At 37.6% G+C, this 20,809-nt stretch overlaps 1 protein-coding gene across 3 annotated transcripts in view; it reads right to left on the bottom strand.

Annotated features, from left to right (window-relative positions):
• The window catches only part of CEP85L (centrosomal protein 85L), a 159,452-nt gene extending 143,072 nt beyond the window's left edge, over positions 1–16,380 (bottom strand). The window contains exon 1 of one of the 3 annotated variants that reach the window (XM_014781191.2): positions 16,299–16,380. In XM_014781191.2, the coding sequence (XP_014636677.1) occupies positions 16,299–16,380 (82 nt within the window). Of the gene's footprint in view, positions 1–1,840; positions 1,915–14,803; positions 15,206–16,298 lie in introns of those variants that run through there. The other 2 variants (XM_004422262.3, XM_087444036.1) reach the window with 2 other exon arrangements.
• Between the last annotated feature and the right edge of the window lie 4,429 nt (positions 16,381–20,809).

Here is a 20,809-nt window from a genome sequence, read left to right on the forward strand (position 1 = left end):
CAAGACCTGCAACCATAAAATTCCTAGAGGAAAATGTAGGGGATAATCTCTTTGACGTCGGTCTTGGCAATGACTTTTTTGGATCTGATACCAAAAACAAAGGCCCCAAAAGCAAAAATAAACTACATCAAACTAAAAAGCTTCTGCATGGCAAAAGAAACCATCAAAGAAATGAAAAGGCAAATATGAAATGGCAAACCATATATCTGATAAGGCGTTAATATACAAAATATAAGAAACTCATACAACTCAATATCAAAAAAAATTTTTTTTAAATGAGCAAAGGATCTGAATATACATTTTTCCAAGTTAGACATACAAATGGCCATGAGGTACATGAAAAGGTGATCAACATCACACACCATCAGGAAACTTCAAATGAAAACCACAAGGAGATATCACCTCACACCTATTAGGTTATCCATTATCAAAAAGACAAGCAATAACAAATGCTGGTGAAGAGAAAGGGAATCCTTGTGCACTGTTGGTGGGAATGTGAACTAGTACAGTCACCGTGGAAAACAGTATGAAGGCTCCTCAAGAAACTAAAAATAGAACTACCGTATGATCCAGCAATTTCCCACTTCTGGGTATATATCCAAAGGAAACAAAAACACTATCTCGAAGAGATCATCCATACTCCTACGTTCATTGAAGCATTATTTACAATAGCCGAAGTACAGAAACAACCTAAGCATTCATTAACAGATGAATGGATAAAGATATTGTACATACATACATTAGAATATTATTCAGCCATCAAAAAGAAGGAAATCCTGCCATTTGTGACAACATAGATGAACGTGAAGGTCATTATGCTAAGTGAAATAAGCCAGACAGAGAAAGATAAATACTGCACAGTATATACAATATATGTAGAATTAAAAAAAGTTGAACTCATAGAGAGAAGAATGGTGGTTGCCAGGGGCTAAGGAGTGGGAGAAATAGGGAAAGGCTGGTAGGGCACAAACTTTCAGTTATAAGATCACTAAGCCTGAGAATCTAATGTAGAATATGATGACTACAGTTAACACTGTTTTGTATACTTGAAATTTGCTAAGAGAGTGGAACTTAAGTATTCTCACCAAAAAAAAAAAAAAAAGGTAAATATGTGAGGTGATAGATGTGTCAACTAAATCTGGGGAGAATATTTACATGTATATAAAATCAACATGTTTATAATTTAATCTATTGCAATTTTATTTGTCAATCACACCTCAATAAAGCTAAGGAAAAAAAATAAATAATTCAACATTTGAGGGAGTGGAGTTATAGACATAAGAATGTTCCTTAAGGGGCCAGCCCAGTGGCGCAAGTGGTTAAGTGCGCGCTCCGCTGCGGTGGCTTAGGGTTCGCCAGTTCGGATCCCGGGCGAGCACCGACGCACTGCTTGGCAAGCCATGCTGTGGCGGCATACCATATAAAGTGGAGGAAGATGGGCACAGATGTTAGCCCAGGGCCAGTCTTCCTCAGCAAAAAAAAAAAGAGGAGGATTGGCAGATGTTAGCTCAGGGCCAATCTTCCTCACAAAAAAAAAAGAATGTTCCTTAAGCATTATTTCTAACAAGGAATAATTACAAATAAACCCAAGAGGGAGAAGGGATCACAATTTTGGCAGTTAAAATAAAGAAGATCTAAAAGTATAAAATGCTTATATTGTCAATCTAAATAACAAGACATAAAATTTAATAAATGAGAATTTACAAATAACCTCAGATTTCAAATTGTCTAGGAATTCTCTGACCTCTTTTTTGCCTGTCTCTAGCTTAGCACCCACCACATGAAACTCAAGTTATCTGTCCATGTATCTGTCCTCCTCCTAGACTGTAGAAATACTCACTGGGGGCAAAGATCATGTGTTCCAGATCTTACTCAGCGCTGCAGCCAGCATACAGTAAAGATTCAAACAAACAAAGAACACGCAGAGCAACTGCAAAGAAACACAACAAAATACTGCTAGTAGTTTCCTCTAGATGGTAGCATTATTGGTCATGTCTCTTTGACCTTTATGCTTTTATTTTTCTTGTAATTATTATAGTTTACTTTAATAATCAGGGGGAAAGAAACATTTATTTTTTTAAATGCTTAGCCTCTACCACTAATAAACCCAATAACTTACTTATCATTTAAGCACCTCTTAATTATCCTATACCTGTGTTAAATAACTATTAATGAAAGTCTTCAGAGATATTTTTTCCTGGAATGAGAACACAAGCTTATTTGGCCTAGCTTGGAACAAAATGGATACATTCTAACATATAAATCAAACTACCATAACTCTTTTAAATGTTCAAAAATACAAAACTGCATATTAATGTACACAAAATGAATAGATCTATAAACTTAAAAGGAAAAAGATTTCTTTAAACTCAAAAAAAAGAACTTAGAACAGATTGGTTCTTTGTTTTGGTTGATAGCTACAAGTTCATTTCAATAATATCACAACTAACTTAGTCCATTAGAAGAAAAAAAATATGAAGCTCTTTAAAGCTGTAGGAGATTCTATCAGGGAAATATACAACTCATATACATTGACAGAAGACCAGTATGGTCCTTTTTCTAGGAAAGCATCCTCATCAAAAGAGCTCTAAAGGAAAGAAGCAGATATCAAGTCCAATCACATCAGACAAATCACTGGACCAATCAATGGAGAAAGATGTTCTATTCGGAACAACATCTTATTCTTTTAAATCAGTAAGATATTTTAATTTGCTTATAAGGGTATCACAATGATCTTATTTTTGGTAAACTTTTCCTTTTAAAGAAAGCAAAGCAATTCACAGAATCATCTACATAAGTTGATCTTCTCCAGCCTGAACTCACATTTGTCTTAACCTTTAAACATAAATACTTCTTTTTTAAGAAAGATCCAATATATTTTACGTGCCTAGAACACTGAAGATAATTAACAAATGTCATTAATAAATAACATTCTAATCTTTAATTTAGAATGAATAAATTCAGTCTGAGAAGAATGACATGTCTTGTTACTATTCAAGTCAATCCAGAATCACAAAGCAGTAAGAACTAGATGTGAAATATACTTACCAGGTGATATAATAAGGAAAATCCTCTCACACAATAGTTATAAGACTGTACTACTGAAATGAGAAACACGCAATTTCTAGATAAGTGCTATGTACTTAAAAAAAAAACTTAAAATAAGGCTCACTGATCTCTGATAATAAAGTCTTACCTAAGTCTTTTCATATTAAAGCAACTGAATGACTGTGTAAAATCAGTTCTCTCTAGAACAAAGACAGAAGCATTTCTGTAAGAATAGCAAAGATCCCAAGACATTACACATTGGAATTTTTCTTTGAAAGACAGTATGTTACATTTTTTAATACCAATTTCAATTCTTTTAAATAGAATACTGAATACCCAGGGATAACTTATTAAAAAATTATTAACATTTCTTACACTGGAAATACAGAAAGCTTAGCATCAAATAAAGAAGTAACCTATCATATTTTATCTTCTTTCTGAAGCTTTTTTTCCAATTGGAAACAAAAATGCATACATCAAGTCTTCCATAATATGTTAATATATCTGTAACTGCAAGTATAAGAATAACAACTAATCTTATTGAATATTTTTAATGACAACTCTAAGCCAGAAGAAAATAAAAATAACACCATTGACAAAGCAGATTTACACTTTGACATAAAAAGCTGAATATATAATAAAAATCATGAGTAAAAATTGCAGTGTTTTTCAAAATGCAGGTTATCTCCCATTCAGTGGAGTACACCAACCTTTTTAAATAAAATAGAAAAGAACAAAACAGAAAATATCAAAGCTCATTTACCCTTATATGACATAAGATGCACATATCACACATTTTAACATCTCTGCAATGTTAACAGGTACAAAGTACTTTTGCACAAAGTTCAGAACAGTGGCCTTCAACTGCCCCAATTCTACTGTCAGTAGAAATCAATGTACAACTAAGTTAAAAAGGAATAAATCCAGGGAATACAACCAAAAATCTCTTTTCCTTAACCCATACATCTAGTCAGTTTCTGAAACCCTTCAGTCCACTTCAGAAGTATTAACTGAATTAGATGTCTCCTCTCCATCCCCACCGTCACAGATATATCTTTTGGCTGGATGGCTGCAAGGACCTCCTGCTGGAGTGACTTCACCCAAGCCAGCCTCTACCGTACTATCAGAATCACCATCTTAAAATCAAATATGTTTGTCATTCTCCTGCTTACATAGGTCTGTGAGTTCCTTACTGCATATTAAATAAAACTCAAACTCCCTAAGTTTGGCAAAGTTCTTCACCAACTGGCAACCTCATTTTCTAACACTCTGCCATCCCGGCCTCCCCATTCCGGCTCCCGTACAGCCACCCCAGCGACACATACCTATCACCGCCTCTAAACAGGTCAGGTTCTTGCACGACTCCAAGCAATTCCCTTCTCTACCTTCTTTAAGAGCTCAGGTCAGAAGTAACTTGTTCTACGTGTTTTTTCTGATTCCTCCAGGTGGTATTAAGTAACTACTACTTTGTGCTCTCCCAATATATCACTCAAAATTCCGTTAACAATATTTACTAAATTATACTAAGCCATATGTGTCTGACTTTCTTCTCCCTCACCAAACCGGGAACAGTGAAAGACAACTTTATTTTTTTTTAAGTCTCTAGCATAGAACTGCACAGTCAGGTAGCCTCTCAATAATGTAGTTATTATTACCACTAGGCATCCAATAAATGTTCATGGTATAAAATTAAAATTCTGGAATACTTATAATTAGATCTAAAGAATATTATTCCCTTTAGAAAAAGGATTAAAACAGAGTTTTTTTGGTGGTTGTTCCCTGTTTATTTTAAAATCCAGGAGATTTTAAACCATCCCTTGAGCCACTTTGCATTTAAGTATCTATTTAAAGATCAGTAAATATTTTCCAAAGCAGCTAAAAATAATATTAATAGTTATAAACGGTTTGAAGGGCTGATGGCCAAAATTCCTAATAAACACGGGAAAATAATCTCCAATAGGGTAAAAGATGCAAAAACGTCACAAAAAATTGCATACAACATTAAAACACATAGAAAAATATTCATATTAATAGTAACCTGAAAAAAAAAAAACAGAAAATCTTATACTACACTGGAAAATAACTGGCTAAGAAGGAAGAAACTTAATATAGCAATATTTATGTTCTTCATCCCACTTATATTATGTCCTCCACTCCATTTCAGTACTGTTTATCTCCAGGGTAAATGACTAATAGTTTTAATATTTTTCTTTTGTTACAGAATTAACAGTATAGCTTAGCGGAGAAGAATGTGGACTGTGAAACCAGGCTGCCTGAGTTTAAGGTCTGTACCACCTCTTATTAGAGTCAGACCTTGAGTAAGTCACTTAGCCAATCTGTGCCTCAGTCTCTTCATATGTAAAGGAGAAAAAAAAATTAGAGTACCTATCTTACAGGGTTGTTGTGATAATTAAATGAATATATAAAGATATTTAAAAAATGGTAGGCATAAAAACAGACACATAGATCAACGAAACAGAATAAGGGCCCAGAAACAAACCCACACATATATATGGTCAATTAATTTACTACAAAGGAGCCAAATATATGCAATGGGCAAAGGATAGTTTCTTCAATAAATGATGTTGGAAAAACTAGACAGCCACATGCAAAAGAATAAAACTGGACCCCTACCTTATACCATACAGAAAAATCAACTCAAAATGGGTTAAAAACTTGAACACAGGACCTGAAATCATAAAATTCTAGAAGAAAATATAGGGAGTAAGCTTCCTGACATTGGTCTTGGCAATGACTTTTCGTATCTGACACCGAAGTAAAGGCAAAAAAAGCAAAAATAAACACGAGGACTACATCAAACTAAAAAGCTTCTGCACAGCAAAGGAAATCATCAACAAAATGAAAAGGCAACCTACCAATGGGAGAAAATCTTTGCAAACCATATATCAGATAAAGGGTTAACATCCAAAATATATAAAGAACTCATACAACTCAATGGCAAAAAAACAATCTGATTAAAAAATGGGCAGAGAAACTGAATAGATATTTTTCCAAAGACGACATACAAATGGCCAAACGGTACCTGAAAAGGTGCTCAACATCACTAACCATCAGGGAAATGCAAATCAAAACCACAACTAGATATCACCTCACACCTGTCAGAATGGCTGTCATCAAAAAGACAAGAAATAACAAATGTTGGCAAGGATGTGGAGAAAAGAGAACCCTTGTGCACTGTTGGTAGGAATGTAAACTGGTGCAGCCCCTAGAGCAAACAGTATGGAGGTTCCTCAAGAAACTAAAAACAGAATTGCCATATGATTCAGCAATCCCACTTCTGGGTGTATATCCAAAGGAATGAAATCAGCATCTCAAAGAGACATCTGCACCCTCATGTTCATTGCTGCATTATTTACAACAGCCAAGACATGGAAACAACCTAAGTTTCCATCAACAGATGAATGGATAAAGAAAACGTGGTGTTTAAATACAATGGAATATTATTTGGCCATAAAAAAGAAGGAAATTCTGCCATTTGTGACAACATGGATGGACCTTGAGAGTATTATGTTAAGTGAAATACGCCAGACAGGAAAAGACAAATACTGTACAATCTCACTTATACATGGAATCTAAAAACACCGAACTTGCAGAAACAGAGAACAGATTAGTGGTTGCCAGGGGTGGGGGGTAGGGTGGGGGAAATGGGTGAATGTGGTCAAAAAGTACAAACTTCCAGTTACTAGATAAATAAGTTCTGGGGATGTAATGTATAGCATGGTGACTATAGTTAACAACACTATATTGTATATTTGAAAGTTGCTAAGAAAGTAAATCTTAAAAGTTCTCATCACAAGAAAAAAAAATTTATAACTGTGTGGTGATGGATGTTAACTAAACTTCCTGTGGTAATCATTTCCCAATATATACATATATCAAATCATTATACTGTATACTTTAAACTAATACAATGTTATATATCAATTATATCTCAATCAACCTGGAAAAAAAATCCAGCTCAATCTAAGTTAATTGGCTTTCTTGCATTTATGAGTTTAAACTGAATTTTAAGTAATCAACAGCTAGTATTCTTTGTTTTCTAAATATAAAAAAAAGAAATCTGGAAGTTCATTCATTAGCTACTGTAAATAACTTTAAAAACATTACCACACAAGGTGTAAGACTTCTAATCACATTCTTCAGATGTGATTCTGAATTTCCTTATTTTCAACTCTAGTATAACAAGTAAGAGCTTTAAATGAGCTTGCTTCAGTTGAGCTTACAATTACCTCGATTAAGAACACTCATCAGATGGATAAAGTGGTTCACCTTTCACAGGAAAAGTATGAATTCAAACCAATAAATATTCACCAAATACTCATTATATAAAACAAGGAACTCAAGAGGGTTAGGGCAGCAACCACCATAGATGGTTCTCCTTCTATGAAAACATTACATGCTTGTTGATTTCAGTGTGTGGACAGGCCAGAGTCCTATCTTATTTTCTGGCTACCTGAAATGCTGTATTTGAAAAAGTATTTTGGAATGACGGCCACATATTTAATTTAGTCTCTCATAAGCCTTTGTTTCTGTTTATAAACTGGAAAAAATGAAGTATGGTAAAAACTAATGAGAGGTTTTTAATAAGATCACTACAGACATGAGGGAGTATACCAAGTGGTATTCCAGAGGAGTTTACATTTGTCTTTGAATAAAACTATTTCATAATATCAGCTAACAGAGAAAATATTCTACATGGTAGCAAATTATGCCAAAACTAAGATGATCATCAGCACCCAGAGAAAATAAAAACTTCAATCAAAATAAATTTTCCTAAATAAAGAAGTTGTTAGACATAAAAAATGACACTTTTATTTATGTAGCTATTGACCTCCAAATGAAGCAGAGTAGCCTAATTATTTCTCAATTAGCCTTTTATTTTCTGATACTTAGGAACCTAAGTGCCATACACAGTACATCTAAAAGCCAAAACTAAAGCAAAATTTTAGTTATGAAACATTCCAAAATAAAGTTTTGATAAAATTTATAAATATCTCCTCCAAATTAAAGAACTTAATTTCTAATCAAACTTTTTCAGTACATTATTTCTAAAATGAATTTATCCTGAGATGAAATGCCTCACTATTAACCAAAATGCTTCAAAAAAGCTACAGTAATGTCATGGCAAGGCAATATATATTTCTGATGGTCGATCTCTGCCTCGACAAGAGCAATGTAACCACCTTGTAGAAAACTTTAAACTTGACATGAAATGTAGTCCAAATCTTTCATCCCATTCTGTTCCAGAAGGATAACTAAAACCTACAGTTTATTTCAGAACTCTAGTACTGAAAAGTAGCATCAATAAAGTTTCAAGTTTATTTATTGATACTTACTATGTAAAGAGGGCATAAAACCAAGTTTCTGATCTTAAACTTACTCTCTTTAAAAGTAATTTAAAATCTTATCAATGACTTGAATTAATCTAGCACTACCTAATGAAGTTTTAGAACAATTTATCACAGGAGAAAAGAAGCAAAAATAGAGGTAGAGTTACTATTTTGAGGTAGACTCTCAGGCAATAGCATGAAATAAAACTAAATACCAACATCAGGTCCCCTGATTCAGAAAATCTTCTATTCTGACGGGAAGGAACACTTATACCCGTTCAGATGTCCCTATCTGGGCAGAGTCCTCTAGTCAAAGCTCACCACTGTTCAACTTAAGGCATCCCAGGAGATGCTTCCCCTAATTTTAAAACTGAATGTCCCAGGCAAACCCAGACAGTTGGGCACCCTAGCTTGAGAACTGGTAAGGGGAAAACACTTCATTTACTGAGCACTTATGTATCAATCTCTATGCATAAAGTGAGCCAACTGGATTAGAGAATCTCTAATCTCTGCCAGTTTTAACTTTTTAAATCTCTCACTGAAACCAGCCAGTGGCATTGATCCATTCTCTTCTGACTCATCTTACGTGGCGTCTTGGAAGCACAGACTTGGATGATCACTCCTTCCTTCAGTCTCCTCTCTTCTGGAACACCACACTCTCCCGGTTTCACTGCTACCTCACTGGTTCCTCCTTCTCAGTCTCTTTTGACGGCTCCTCTTTCTCTACCTGACCAGAAGACATTAAATGTCTCAGAGCTTGGTCCTCTGCTATCTTATCAATAGTCTCTGCTGGCTTCTCTATATTCTCTCCATGTGATCACCCTTAAACACCATTTATACACAGGTAACTCTCAATTTCCTATCTCCATCTCCCCCATCTCCCTACTAAGCTCCAGATTTCTGAACTTCTAAAAAGCATCTCAAACTTCACATGGCCAACATAGAACTTTTTTTAAAAAAATTATTTTATTGAGGTCATATTGGCTTACAACATTGTGTAAATTTCAGGCATACAACACTATTTTCAGTTTCTGTATAGACTGCATCATGTTCACCACTAACAGCCAGTTTTCATCTGTCACCATATGTGCCCCTTTACCCCTACCCCTACCCCCTTCCCCTCTGGTAACCACTAATCTGTTCTCCTTATCCATGTGTTTATCTTCTGAAATCATACAGTGTTTGTCTTTCTCTGTCCGACTTATTTCACTTAGCATAACACCCTCAAGGTCCATCCATTTTGTCACAAATGGCACGATTTTGTTTTTTTATGGCTGAGTAGTATTCCATTGTATATATATATATACCACATCTTCTTTATCCATTCATCCATTGATGGGCATTTGGGTTGCTTCCACTTCTTGGCTATCGTGAATAATGCTGGGATGAACACAGGAGTGCATGTATCTTTTTGAATTACTGATTTCATGTTCTCTGGATATGATCCAGCTACTCCAAAATAGAACTTTTGATTTCATTTATCTTCCTCACACTCTTCCCTATCTGGGGAAATGGCACCACCATCCAATATAATTACTGAAGCCAAAACTAAGACTCATCTTTGACTCCTCTTTCCTCATTTGCTACCTTCAAACCATCAGTAAATCCTGTCAGATTTCTCAAGTATATTCCAAATCCATTCTCTTTTTTCCTCCAAATCCAATCTTACCACTGTAATCCAAGCCAGCATCTCTCACCTAATTACTGCAATGACCTATTAACACTTCCCTACTGCTATTCTTTCTCCCATCCCTCCACAATTTCTTCCCCCACAAAACAGCCAGGAGCGATCCGTAAACACCAAAGATATGAATGTCTGCTTGTTACCCCAGTACATAGAACAATGTCTGCCTCATAGTAGGCACTCAATGTGCTCAAAGAATCAACAATCATCTCCCCTACCCTTTCATAGCTACCTTTTCCTCATGTAGAACAGAATCCAAACTTCTTACGATACCTTACATTACCAGGCCTCCCTCTCCTCACATCCCCGCTCACCATGCTCCAGACTCACTGGCTTTTGATATTCCCAAACTCACTTCCACCTTGGAGCTGTTTCTGTACCCTCCGCCTGAACACGCCTCCCCTCATGTCTGGCTCCTTCCTTCTCATCATTCAGGTCTCAGCACAATGTGATCTCCTCAGAGAGGCCTTCTGTGACCAGCCTACCCCAAGTAGCTCTGCCCATCCTCTGCCATCTCACCCAGTTTCCTTTTCTTCGTGGCACTTAACACTAGCTGAAGTATCTTGTTAGTTTACTTACAGACTGTTCCTCTCCACTAGAATGAAAGCTCCCTTAGAGCTGGCACCTTATCTTTCTTGTTCAGTGATGTATCCCCAGGGCCCACTACAATGCCTACCACACAATACTTATTGAAAGAATGACTCACAAACATTTACCAAGTACTTATTATGTGCCAAGCACTATGCTAGGTAACAGCAATGGATTTTTTTAATTAAAGAAAAATAGAAAGTGGAAGTAAAACATTAGTATGAAGAGCAATTTGATGTTCTTTCTATGTTGATCATTCCTCCTCTTAAAATGAATGACTTTATACAACAAATTCCACTTTTTAGAATATTATTTTGCCAGTGCAAAATATGAATATCCTTAAAGTAGTAATAATAATTAGTATCTCATTGTAGCTTTAGAAGTTATCTAGATGATTACATTCTTCATTTTTTAACGCACAATTTGAGGGACCTAATTAAGCTATCACTCAGTAAAATACTATCTAGGAGTCTCCATGAATTCGTCATTTTCTCAGAGAACACACACACACATTTCGTCCAGTCAGAAAAATCATGACTCTGTAAAAACCTTTCTATTCTCAACATACAGGAATACTCACAACACAACAATAGAGGCTGTCAACTCACCATTTATTGCCTGGCCTCAAATTAATTTACCAGCTTCATTCAAGCCAAGAAATGATCAAATTCCAATTACTAATCAAGATCATTTCACAAAAGTCATCACTAAAGTTGCGATTCACCTCTCACCCCCCCAATACCTATTATAAAAGAACATATCCAACTGAGTTTAGGCAAAAGAGTTATGTTTCATTGTTACTACAGCACTTTTAGGTCCATCTAATTCAGAACCACAGCAGAAAACCTGAGTATTTGATGTAATCATACCAGTTACTACCACTATCATTATGATATCACTAAACACCTTATGGCAATGCTTCAGCTAGGAAAAGGCAGATTTAAAGCTCAAGGCACTAACAAAGGGCATTCCTTCAGATCACGTAAGTGTTCTCTATAACTTTATTTTTAGCACACTTTAAAACTGTCACATCCTACCTCTGAATGTTTTAAGGGTTGACTATATTAATATTTTTAAAGTATGATTTATAAAAAGGAACAAATTCAGTCTAACTAGGTATAAGTACTCAAAATATCACTATATCATATTTGATGTTTAAAGCCTAAGGGAAACACATCCATCCTTCATCCAACTTTGAAACTATTATACATTTTGAATAACAGGGTACTGTCAAATGCACTCAACCAAATGCATAAAAGACATACCTCATGTCCTATTTAAACTTACCTTTCCAAACATACTTGCCAAGAGAAAAAAAAGGGGGGCTTTTGTTTGATCTTTGTATGTATATGTAAGAAAATATTCATCCTATTTTCATTTACAACACAGTTACTCTATAAAGCTGAAAAACTGTGGGTAAAACAAAATTAAATCCTCAAGCAAAGGTCAAAAGTTGAGTATTTTCCAAACCACACTTGTTATTATTCCTATTTGTTTTTACCTGCCATTACCTTAGAAAGAAAGTCTCCTCCAATTTTTCTGAACATTGGTTCTGGTTCTATATTACCTCTGGTTTTCCCTTTAGTCTTTGGTTTTCCCTTTAGGCCCTAAAACCAGTTTTAGGACACCTAGAATTAACCCACATATTCAGATAAACTCATTTAAATAGCAGAAATTATTTACTTGTCCCTCAGGACCAAAATGATGGCTGATAAGTTCAATCAGAAGACTGGTTCCCTTCGTTTTCAGAAAAGCTCTAAAATTGTTCAAGTTAGTCAAAAGACATAGTGCCCAATATTTCAAAAATATAAATTTCTTCAAATTCTCAAAAAGGAAAAAAAATCCCTACATGAATCAACTCAGAGGTCATTATCTTGACTTTCACCATCAGTTCATTTGCTAAGGAAACCACACAAGTTTTGCATCTAAGTTATAACTTTTTTAAACTAAAAAATAATTTTAAGTATTTGTGTGCTCAAGAAGAAAATAAACATAAATAATTACATCACTATTACTGTAAAAGTAATCTATTCTCAGCATACAGCTGAAAAAAATTTTTATTGGAAAGGCATGTCCTGACTTACCAACAGTTTATCACTGTCAAAGCTGAGATAAAATATATGCTTTGTAAAGACATACTGTCCAAATTCTTTAAACTTGGGTAGTATTATAAAGTATCTTTTTCCACTATATTTTTTGCCACAGCAAAGGTCTAGAGACGGCAATAAAACCTCCAAGTCCTTCCTTCAGTTACTTAACAACTTCTAAGTATTATGATGTTTTCTTCCTGGTAGAAAATAATGGAAAAACGGATACAATGCTTGGGTGATATTACACCTCCAAACATGTTATTATTACAAATAAATTTTAAGAGGTTCAGTTACAAAGCCATTAGAGATGGCTTTTGACATGCAGAGATAATTGAAACCACTCTCTCCAGCCACTAGGGATAATGAAGTGTCTTCTCACTCAGTGAAGTTACTGTGATTGCAGGATTTGTAAATACTCAGTAAGCATCAGAAACCTCTCAACTGCAGTCTTCTCTTAGGACAAATAGTATACACTTTAGAGAAAATAATTCCCTACTTAGGCTGGTTTTCAATAAATTCATGACTACATTAAATTCTATGAATTTTAAAAGTATTGCAGGACCAAATTTAAGAGAATGATTTCAAATCTAATGCAAGGTTTTAAAATTTATATGTCTAGATCTAATGTACAGTATAGTGACTACAGTTAACAATATTGTATTGTATGCTTGAAATCTGCTAAAAGGACAGATCTTAAGTGTTCTCATCACACCCACAAGAAAAAATGGTAACTGTGAAGTAAAGGATAGGTTGACTAGTTCGTAGAGATCATTTCACAACGTATACATATAGCAAAACATTAAGTTGTACACCTTTAATATATATACAATTTCTATTTGTCAATTATACCCCCCAATAAAACTGAGAAAACTGTCCAAAAAAAGCCACATTACAAATTTCTAAACTACTTCAGAATTGCATTATTTAAAATTTTAATAGCAATCTGAGTCTGGCTGATATTTTTTAAATAGCAGAAAATACCACCAGCGCAAAGCCACGTCCAAATGCTGCTTCTGCTTTTTTGTTTTGCAAATAGCTTTGAAAATGTATACAAAAATGTCAGTTACACAAGCCGAGCTCAAACATTTTGTGGAACAGCGTTACTCAATAGGAGTTCTAGAACCACTTCAAATTGTAGGAAAAATTTTGTGTATGTACATATGGCATTTGTTTTGCATAAAGGGTCCATATAACTTTCAGCTTCTCAAAGGGGTTCAAAATTCAATTTAGATTCAAGCGCCTGGAAGAATCGTCAATGTCAGATAACTTGTCACAGGCAACCCAAGCCTTTTTCTTTAACCCAAATGAGGGGAGGATTTATCCTAATTTGGTGGCTCCTACACAACTTCTGAGCGATGCAGGCATGAAATGGCTGTCCGATGCAAACAGCTCCCTTCACACACCCAACGCGGTAAACCCCAAAATTTCCTTAAAGGGGCCAGGGAGGGGCAAATGGATGAACAACCCGATTGCTCAAAGGTCGACTGGCTCTTGCAGGACGTGTCCTCCCCTGGCGCCCGAGAGGGCTGCGGGGCGCTAACGAGGTTTCAGCGAGGGGCTGAAGTTCCCCAGGGGTCACGGCATCACCAGCAGCCTCCTCCCGCCCCAAACTCGCCCTAAAGTAGCGGCTGCGGGCGTGGGCGCAGCGGAGCCGGCCCTCCGAGGCGCGCCCCGAGCCGCCGCAGCACGGCCGCAGCGACCTTCCCGCCCGGGTCCCCGCGAGCCCGGTTATCCACATCAGCCACACACCCCACGAGGGAAGAGGAGGAGGACAGACAACAAAGCCCAACCCGGGGAGGCCCAGGCGAGCTTTAAGTCGGGGCGCGGGCCGGCGCGCCGCGCTGCGGGCGGCCAGGGCCGGGGACGCGGCCCGCCAGATGTCAGCCCGCGGGCCCGGGTGTCGGCAGCGGGAGGAAGCGGGGCGGGCGGGCGCGCGGCGTCGGGGAGGCGGCAGGGGGACGCCGGGCCTAGGGAGGGAGGGGGCCCGAGGCGCCGCGGGCGGCCGCGACCCCCACCCCCGCCGGGACTGTCCCGTTACTTACCCGCCGGGAAGCTTCGGGCTCCGCCGGGGCTGTCCCGGCCGCCGGCCTCCGGGGCCAGGAAGCGCCCCCACATCGCGGGCAGGAGGGCCCGGTGGGCCGGGGCGCCCGACACCCCACGTCCGTCCGCCCCGCCTTCGCCTCCCGCTTCTCCGGGGCGGAAACTTGTGCGGCGCCTGGGCCGCGGCGGCCCCGGCGGGAGGGCGGGCGGGCTGGTTAACGGCTGCTCAGCGACGGGCGGGGAGCGCAGGGGCGAGATTCGCCGCGGCGGTGGCGGCGGTGGCTGCCATGGCCGAGCCGGCTGGGCTGAGGCCCGGGCCGGGGAGGCGGCGGCGGCTCCGCGGTGACGGCGGCTCCGTCCCTTGCTGAGCCCAGGCTCGGAGGCTGCGGGCGAAGTTGCAGCTGCGGCTTCTCTCCGCCCCCTCCGCCCGCTGAGCCGCCGCCGGAGCCGGAGCCGGAGCGGGGCGGGGCCTGGCGGGAACGGGGCGGGGCCTGGCGGGGGCGGGGCCTCGGGCGCCTACATAAGGCGTGCGCGGCGCGGGGCGGGGACTGTGGGCTGCTTTCGGTGGTTACGTCTCTTTGCTCAGCAAGCAGCGAATGGGGTCGCCCGGCCCGCTAGCTGCACCTTTCCTTCCCCAGTCCCGCGCCCTGCGAGGTGAGAGAAGGGCGGTAATGTAGCCCGGGGCCGTGTCTTTCGTACCCCCTCCCTTGGGTAATCGCTCAGCCCTCCGGGGCGCCTCTTTGAAGGAGACGTGAAAGACCTGCCTTCGCAGCACAACTGCTTGAGATAAGAGGATAATCCAGGAGGGGTAGAAGGACTCCTAGTCTCATTTGGGATTGAGATTAAAGTTGTCATCATGCATGCCACAAACATCGTTTATAGATCCCTGTGAGGGATAGAAAAGAGGTTGTTCCAATTCAATGAGGGAGGAGACAGGAAAAAGCAAAGACGACGAAGACCCAAGGGTAACTAGTACCAGAAGCCTCGGGGAGGGGCCGCAAATTTTAATCTAGTAGCCCAGTGTTTCAGATAAGCAACCAGAAAGGAGTGAAATTGGCACCAAAGTGTGTAATGGAAGTGTAACTGTCTTTACCAACTACACCTTCACGTTTCTCCTCTGCCTGATCAGTTTCCACTCTTCACCTGAACCCCGAGTGCAGGAGCAGGTATCTAAGGAAGGACCAAAGACTGCAGCATCCTCTTTAAATCTTACTTCTCATTGGCAATAGTACAATCCTTCCAACATTTAGATACAAAAGTTTATTTAATAAATACTGGTCGAGCACTATAGAAGGAGGCGGGCTCTGCTCTAGGCAGAGGCAAACCAGAAAGCAAGTCTCTACCCTCAAGAGGCTTTGAGTCCAGTGATGCTTTTTCCTGTTTTGGAAGTTTGCTAACAAAGGCCTCATATTTGTATTTAGACATCCCGTAGTTGGGAAATACTGCCTAAAACTTTTAGAGGTTAAATTACATTTAGGTGTATGGTCTATCACTTACCACATCTATGTTGTAATATATCTGGTTGCAGTGTACTGTTCCCTCTGCCTATGGTACAGTTCCACTTATTTCTCCAAGTCATGAGCAGCTGGCCAAAGGTCACCTGTTTCTGAATAGAAAGTAAACAGAAACATGAAAGAATGTGATTGGTTCCTTTCTCTGATGTACACTTCAATAGTATAGGTTCAAAAAGAAACTTAAAAAAATCAATTCCAAAAAGAATTATCAGAAGCTATAGAACTATAACAAAGTATCCTTTTTGTTCATGATTTCTAGTTACCATGGTTTCATATTAGGTACAGCATTTATTAAATAACAAACTTTTTTATACAGTTCTAAGAAATGTATGAACTATTACAGATATAGCTTGGTCCTTTGTGAGTTTAAAATACTTTTTCCGTATTCCAAAACCCTGCCAATTTCCACTCAATTCTAAACAGTTTTTAAAAAAATCATTTACTCAGGTTTTCTACATGTTTTTATCGATGTGAAGGGCGTACCATTTATACACACAAAACAAGTACATGTGAAACTGAGACTATACAATATTTCAATACGTGTTACAGAATAAAAGCAAACAAAAACATATCGCTATTTTGGCTGTTGGCACCAAAGATAAAAATTTTTGTGTTTCTACTAATTAAACTTGGGAGGATAGAGATCTAATGCAATTAAATAAGTGGGAATATTATGTATATGAACTAAACTGTAACCATCCATTTTTAAAAATCTTATGGATTGTAAGTATATACTGAACTGAGATCCCTTCCACCCATGATACACCCAGTATCCATGGTTCTCAGAATGATTAAATTTATCATAGCACATGATCAAGAGCCTAAAGACTACCTAACATTACTAAGCTTGATGTTGTAAACTGGCATATTTTTGTTTTGTTGTAACAGTACGTAAAGACCGTAAGGCGAATCCTAGAAGCAAAGACATTTATTGTTGAACTCCATAATTTTGGAGTTACTCTTATAAGCAGAGATAACACAAGTTGTGTAATGAAAATAGCGACTGTGTATGTTTGTATGTGTGTGGATAAATATGGTTCCTTAGGTGAGATTTAGATAATTCATGTTTTGGGAGGGGACTTATAAAAATATAAACTAGATCACAGAAGAGGAAAATAGTACTAAAAATGCCGTATTTAATATCAAACTATAGGGGCCGGCCCCATGGCGTAGCAGTTAGGTGCGTATGCTCCACTGCTGGCGGCTGGGGTTCGGATCCCTGGCGTGCACTGATCCACCGCTTGTCAGGCCATGCTGTGGCCACATCCCATATAAAGTGGAGGAAGATAGGCACAGATGTTAGCCCAGGGCCGGTCTTCCTCAGCAAAAAGAGGAAGATTGGCATGGATGTTAGCTCAGGGCTGATCTGCCTCACAAAAATATATATATATATATATATCAAACTATATTAAACTCTTCATTTAAAATGTTGCATTCCTGAAAACAACAATATGTTAAAAAGATCATACACCATGATCAATTGGGATTTACTCTAGGGATGCAGGGATGGTTCAACATCAGCAAATTAATCAACGTTATACACCACATTAACAAAATGAAGAATAAAAATCACATGATCATCTCAATAGATGCAAGAGAAAGCATTCAACAAGATACAGCATCCATTTATGATAAAAACTCTGAATAAAATGGGTATAGAAGGAAAGTAGCTCAAAATAATAAAGGCCATATATGACAAACCCACAGCTAACGTCATACTTAATGGTGAAAAACTGAAAGCTATCCGTCTAGGAACAGGAACAAGACAAGGATGCCCACTTTTGCCACTCTTATTTAACATAGTATTGGAAGTCCTAGCCAGAGCAATTAGGCAACAAAAATAAATAGAAGGTATTCAAATAGGAAAGGAAGAAGTAAAACTGTCACTATTTGGAGATGACATGATTTTATATACAGAAAACCCTAAAGAATCTACCAAAAAACTATTAGAAATAATAAACGAAGACAGTAAAGTTGCAGGGTACAAATTCAACACACAAAAATCAGTTGCATTTCTATACACCAACAACGAACTAGCAGAAAGAGAAATCAAGAATACACTCCCATTTACAATGGCAGCAAAAAGAATAAAATAACTGGGAATAAATTTAACCAAAGAGGTGAAAGACTGGTACACTGAAAACTATAAAACATTGTTGAAAGGAATCAAAGAAGTCACAAGGAAATGGAGAGATTTTCCATGCTTATGGATTGCAAGAATTAATATAGTTAAACTGTCCATACTTCCTAAAACAATCTACAGATTCCTTGCAATCCCTATCAAAATCCCAATGACATTTTTCATGAAAATAGAACAAAGAATCCTAAAATTTATATGGAACAACAACAGACCCCGAATAGCCAAAGCAATCCTGAGAAAAAAAGAACAAAGCTGGGGGTATCACACTCCGTGATTTCAAAATATACTACAAAGCTATAGTAATCAAAACAGGATGGTACTGGAACAAAAACAGACCCACATATCAATGAAACAGAATCAAGAGCCCAGAAATAAACCCACACATCTATAGAGAGTTAATTTTTGACAAAGGAGCCAAGAACATACAACAGAGAAAGGAAAGTCTCTTCAATAAATGGTGTTGGGAAAACTGGACAGCCACATGGAAAAAAATGAAGGTAGACAATTATCTTACACCATACACAAAAATTAACTCAAAATAGATTAAAGACTTGAATGTAAGACCTGAAACCATAAAACTCCTAGAAGAAAACATAGGTAGTACGCTCTTCGACATCAGTCTGCTCTTCGACATCAGTCTTAGCAGTATCTTTTTGCATATCACATCTCAGGCAAGGGAAACAAAACAATAAACAAATGGGACTACATCAAACTAAAGAGCTTCTGCACATCAAGGGAAACCATCAACAAAATGAAAAGACAACCTAACAACGGGGAGAAGATATTTGCAAATCATATATCCAATAAGGGGTTAATATTCAAAATATATAAAGAACTCATACAATTCAACAACAAAAACACAAACAACCCAATTAAAAAATGGACAGAGAATCTGAACAGACATTTATCCAAAGAAGATATACAGATGAATAACAGGCATATGAAAAGATGTTCAACATCACTAATCATTAGGGAAATGCAAATCAAAACTACGGTGAAATATCACCTCACACCCATCAGAATGGCTATTATTAAAAAGACAAGAAATAAAAAATGTTGGAGAGGATGTGGAGAAAAGGAAATCCTCATATGCTGCTGGTGGGAATGCAAACTGGCGCAGCCACTATGGAAAACAGTATGGAGATTTCTCAAAAGATTAAGAATAGAACTACCATATGATCCAGCCATTCCACTTCTGGATATTTATCCAAAGAACATGAAAACGCTAATTCAAAACAATATGTGCACCCTTGTGTTCATTGCAGCATTATTCACAGTAGCCAAGACTTGGAAACAACCTAAGTGCCCATCAACAGATGAATGGATAAAGAAGAAGTGGTATAAATATACAATGGAATACTACTCAGCCACAAAAAAAGATGAATTTTTGCCATTTGTGATGAGAGCAAGGTCCAACATAGATGGACCTTGAGGGTATTATGTTATGCAAAATAAGTCAGACAAAGAAAGCCAAATACCATATGATTTCACTCATATGTGGAAGATTAAACAAACACATAGATAAGGAGAATAGATTGGTGGTTTCCAGAGGAGAAGCGGGGAGAGGGGGAGAGATAAAGGGGTAAAAGGGCACATGTGTACAGTGACAGATGGCAATTAGACTTTGGGTGGTGAACACTATATAGTCTACATAGAAATTGAAATATAATGATGTACATCTGAAATTTATGTAATGCTATAAACCAATGTTATCTCTAATAAAAAGTTAATTAGAAAATAAATAAAATGTTGCATTCAAAAAAGTCATTATTTAAAAATTAAAAATAAATGTTGCATCCATAAATCTTAAATTCTTTGGATATGAATTTGAACTGATTAAGTTGAACTATCTTATGTGTATTGTTCTTATATAAATTTATCAGATTAGGCAAACAACAACCAGAGAACTGAAGAGTGATATAACAATGGATAACAGTGATATTTTAAAATTAGAAGCAAATCTTGAGCATATGAAGAAACCTCAAGAGAGGTTAATCTTTACAAAAATATAAAATATCAAAACTAACAAAATGTAGAAAAATTAAACCAACCAATAACAACTGAAGTAGTTCCTAAAGAACAATTGCCACTTGATTGAAACAGATTTGTGGAAGAAGTCAACAAATTCCAAGGAACAGATAATTCTGGTGTTTCAAGCATGTAACAAGCACTATGACATATAACATCTTCCAGATCACAGAAATGACAAGTTACCCAATTTATTATGGCTTGTTGTAATCTCAAATAATCATTTATAATAATGAAAAAAAAAAGAAAACTAAGAAACTCTTTCTTTTGCAGAGAGATTTGAAAATCTTAATTGGATTCCTAGCAGATACATTCAACTATACAAA

This window comes from Ceratotherium simum, chromosome 19, assembly GCF_057802395.1.
Source record: "Ceratotherium simum simum isolate JZ-2026a chromosome 19, ASM5780239v1, whole genome shotgun sequence".
NCBI classification, from domain to species: Eukaryota; Metazoa; Chordata; class Mammalia; order Perissodactyla; family Rhinocerotidae; genus Ceratotherium; species Ceratotherium simum.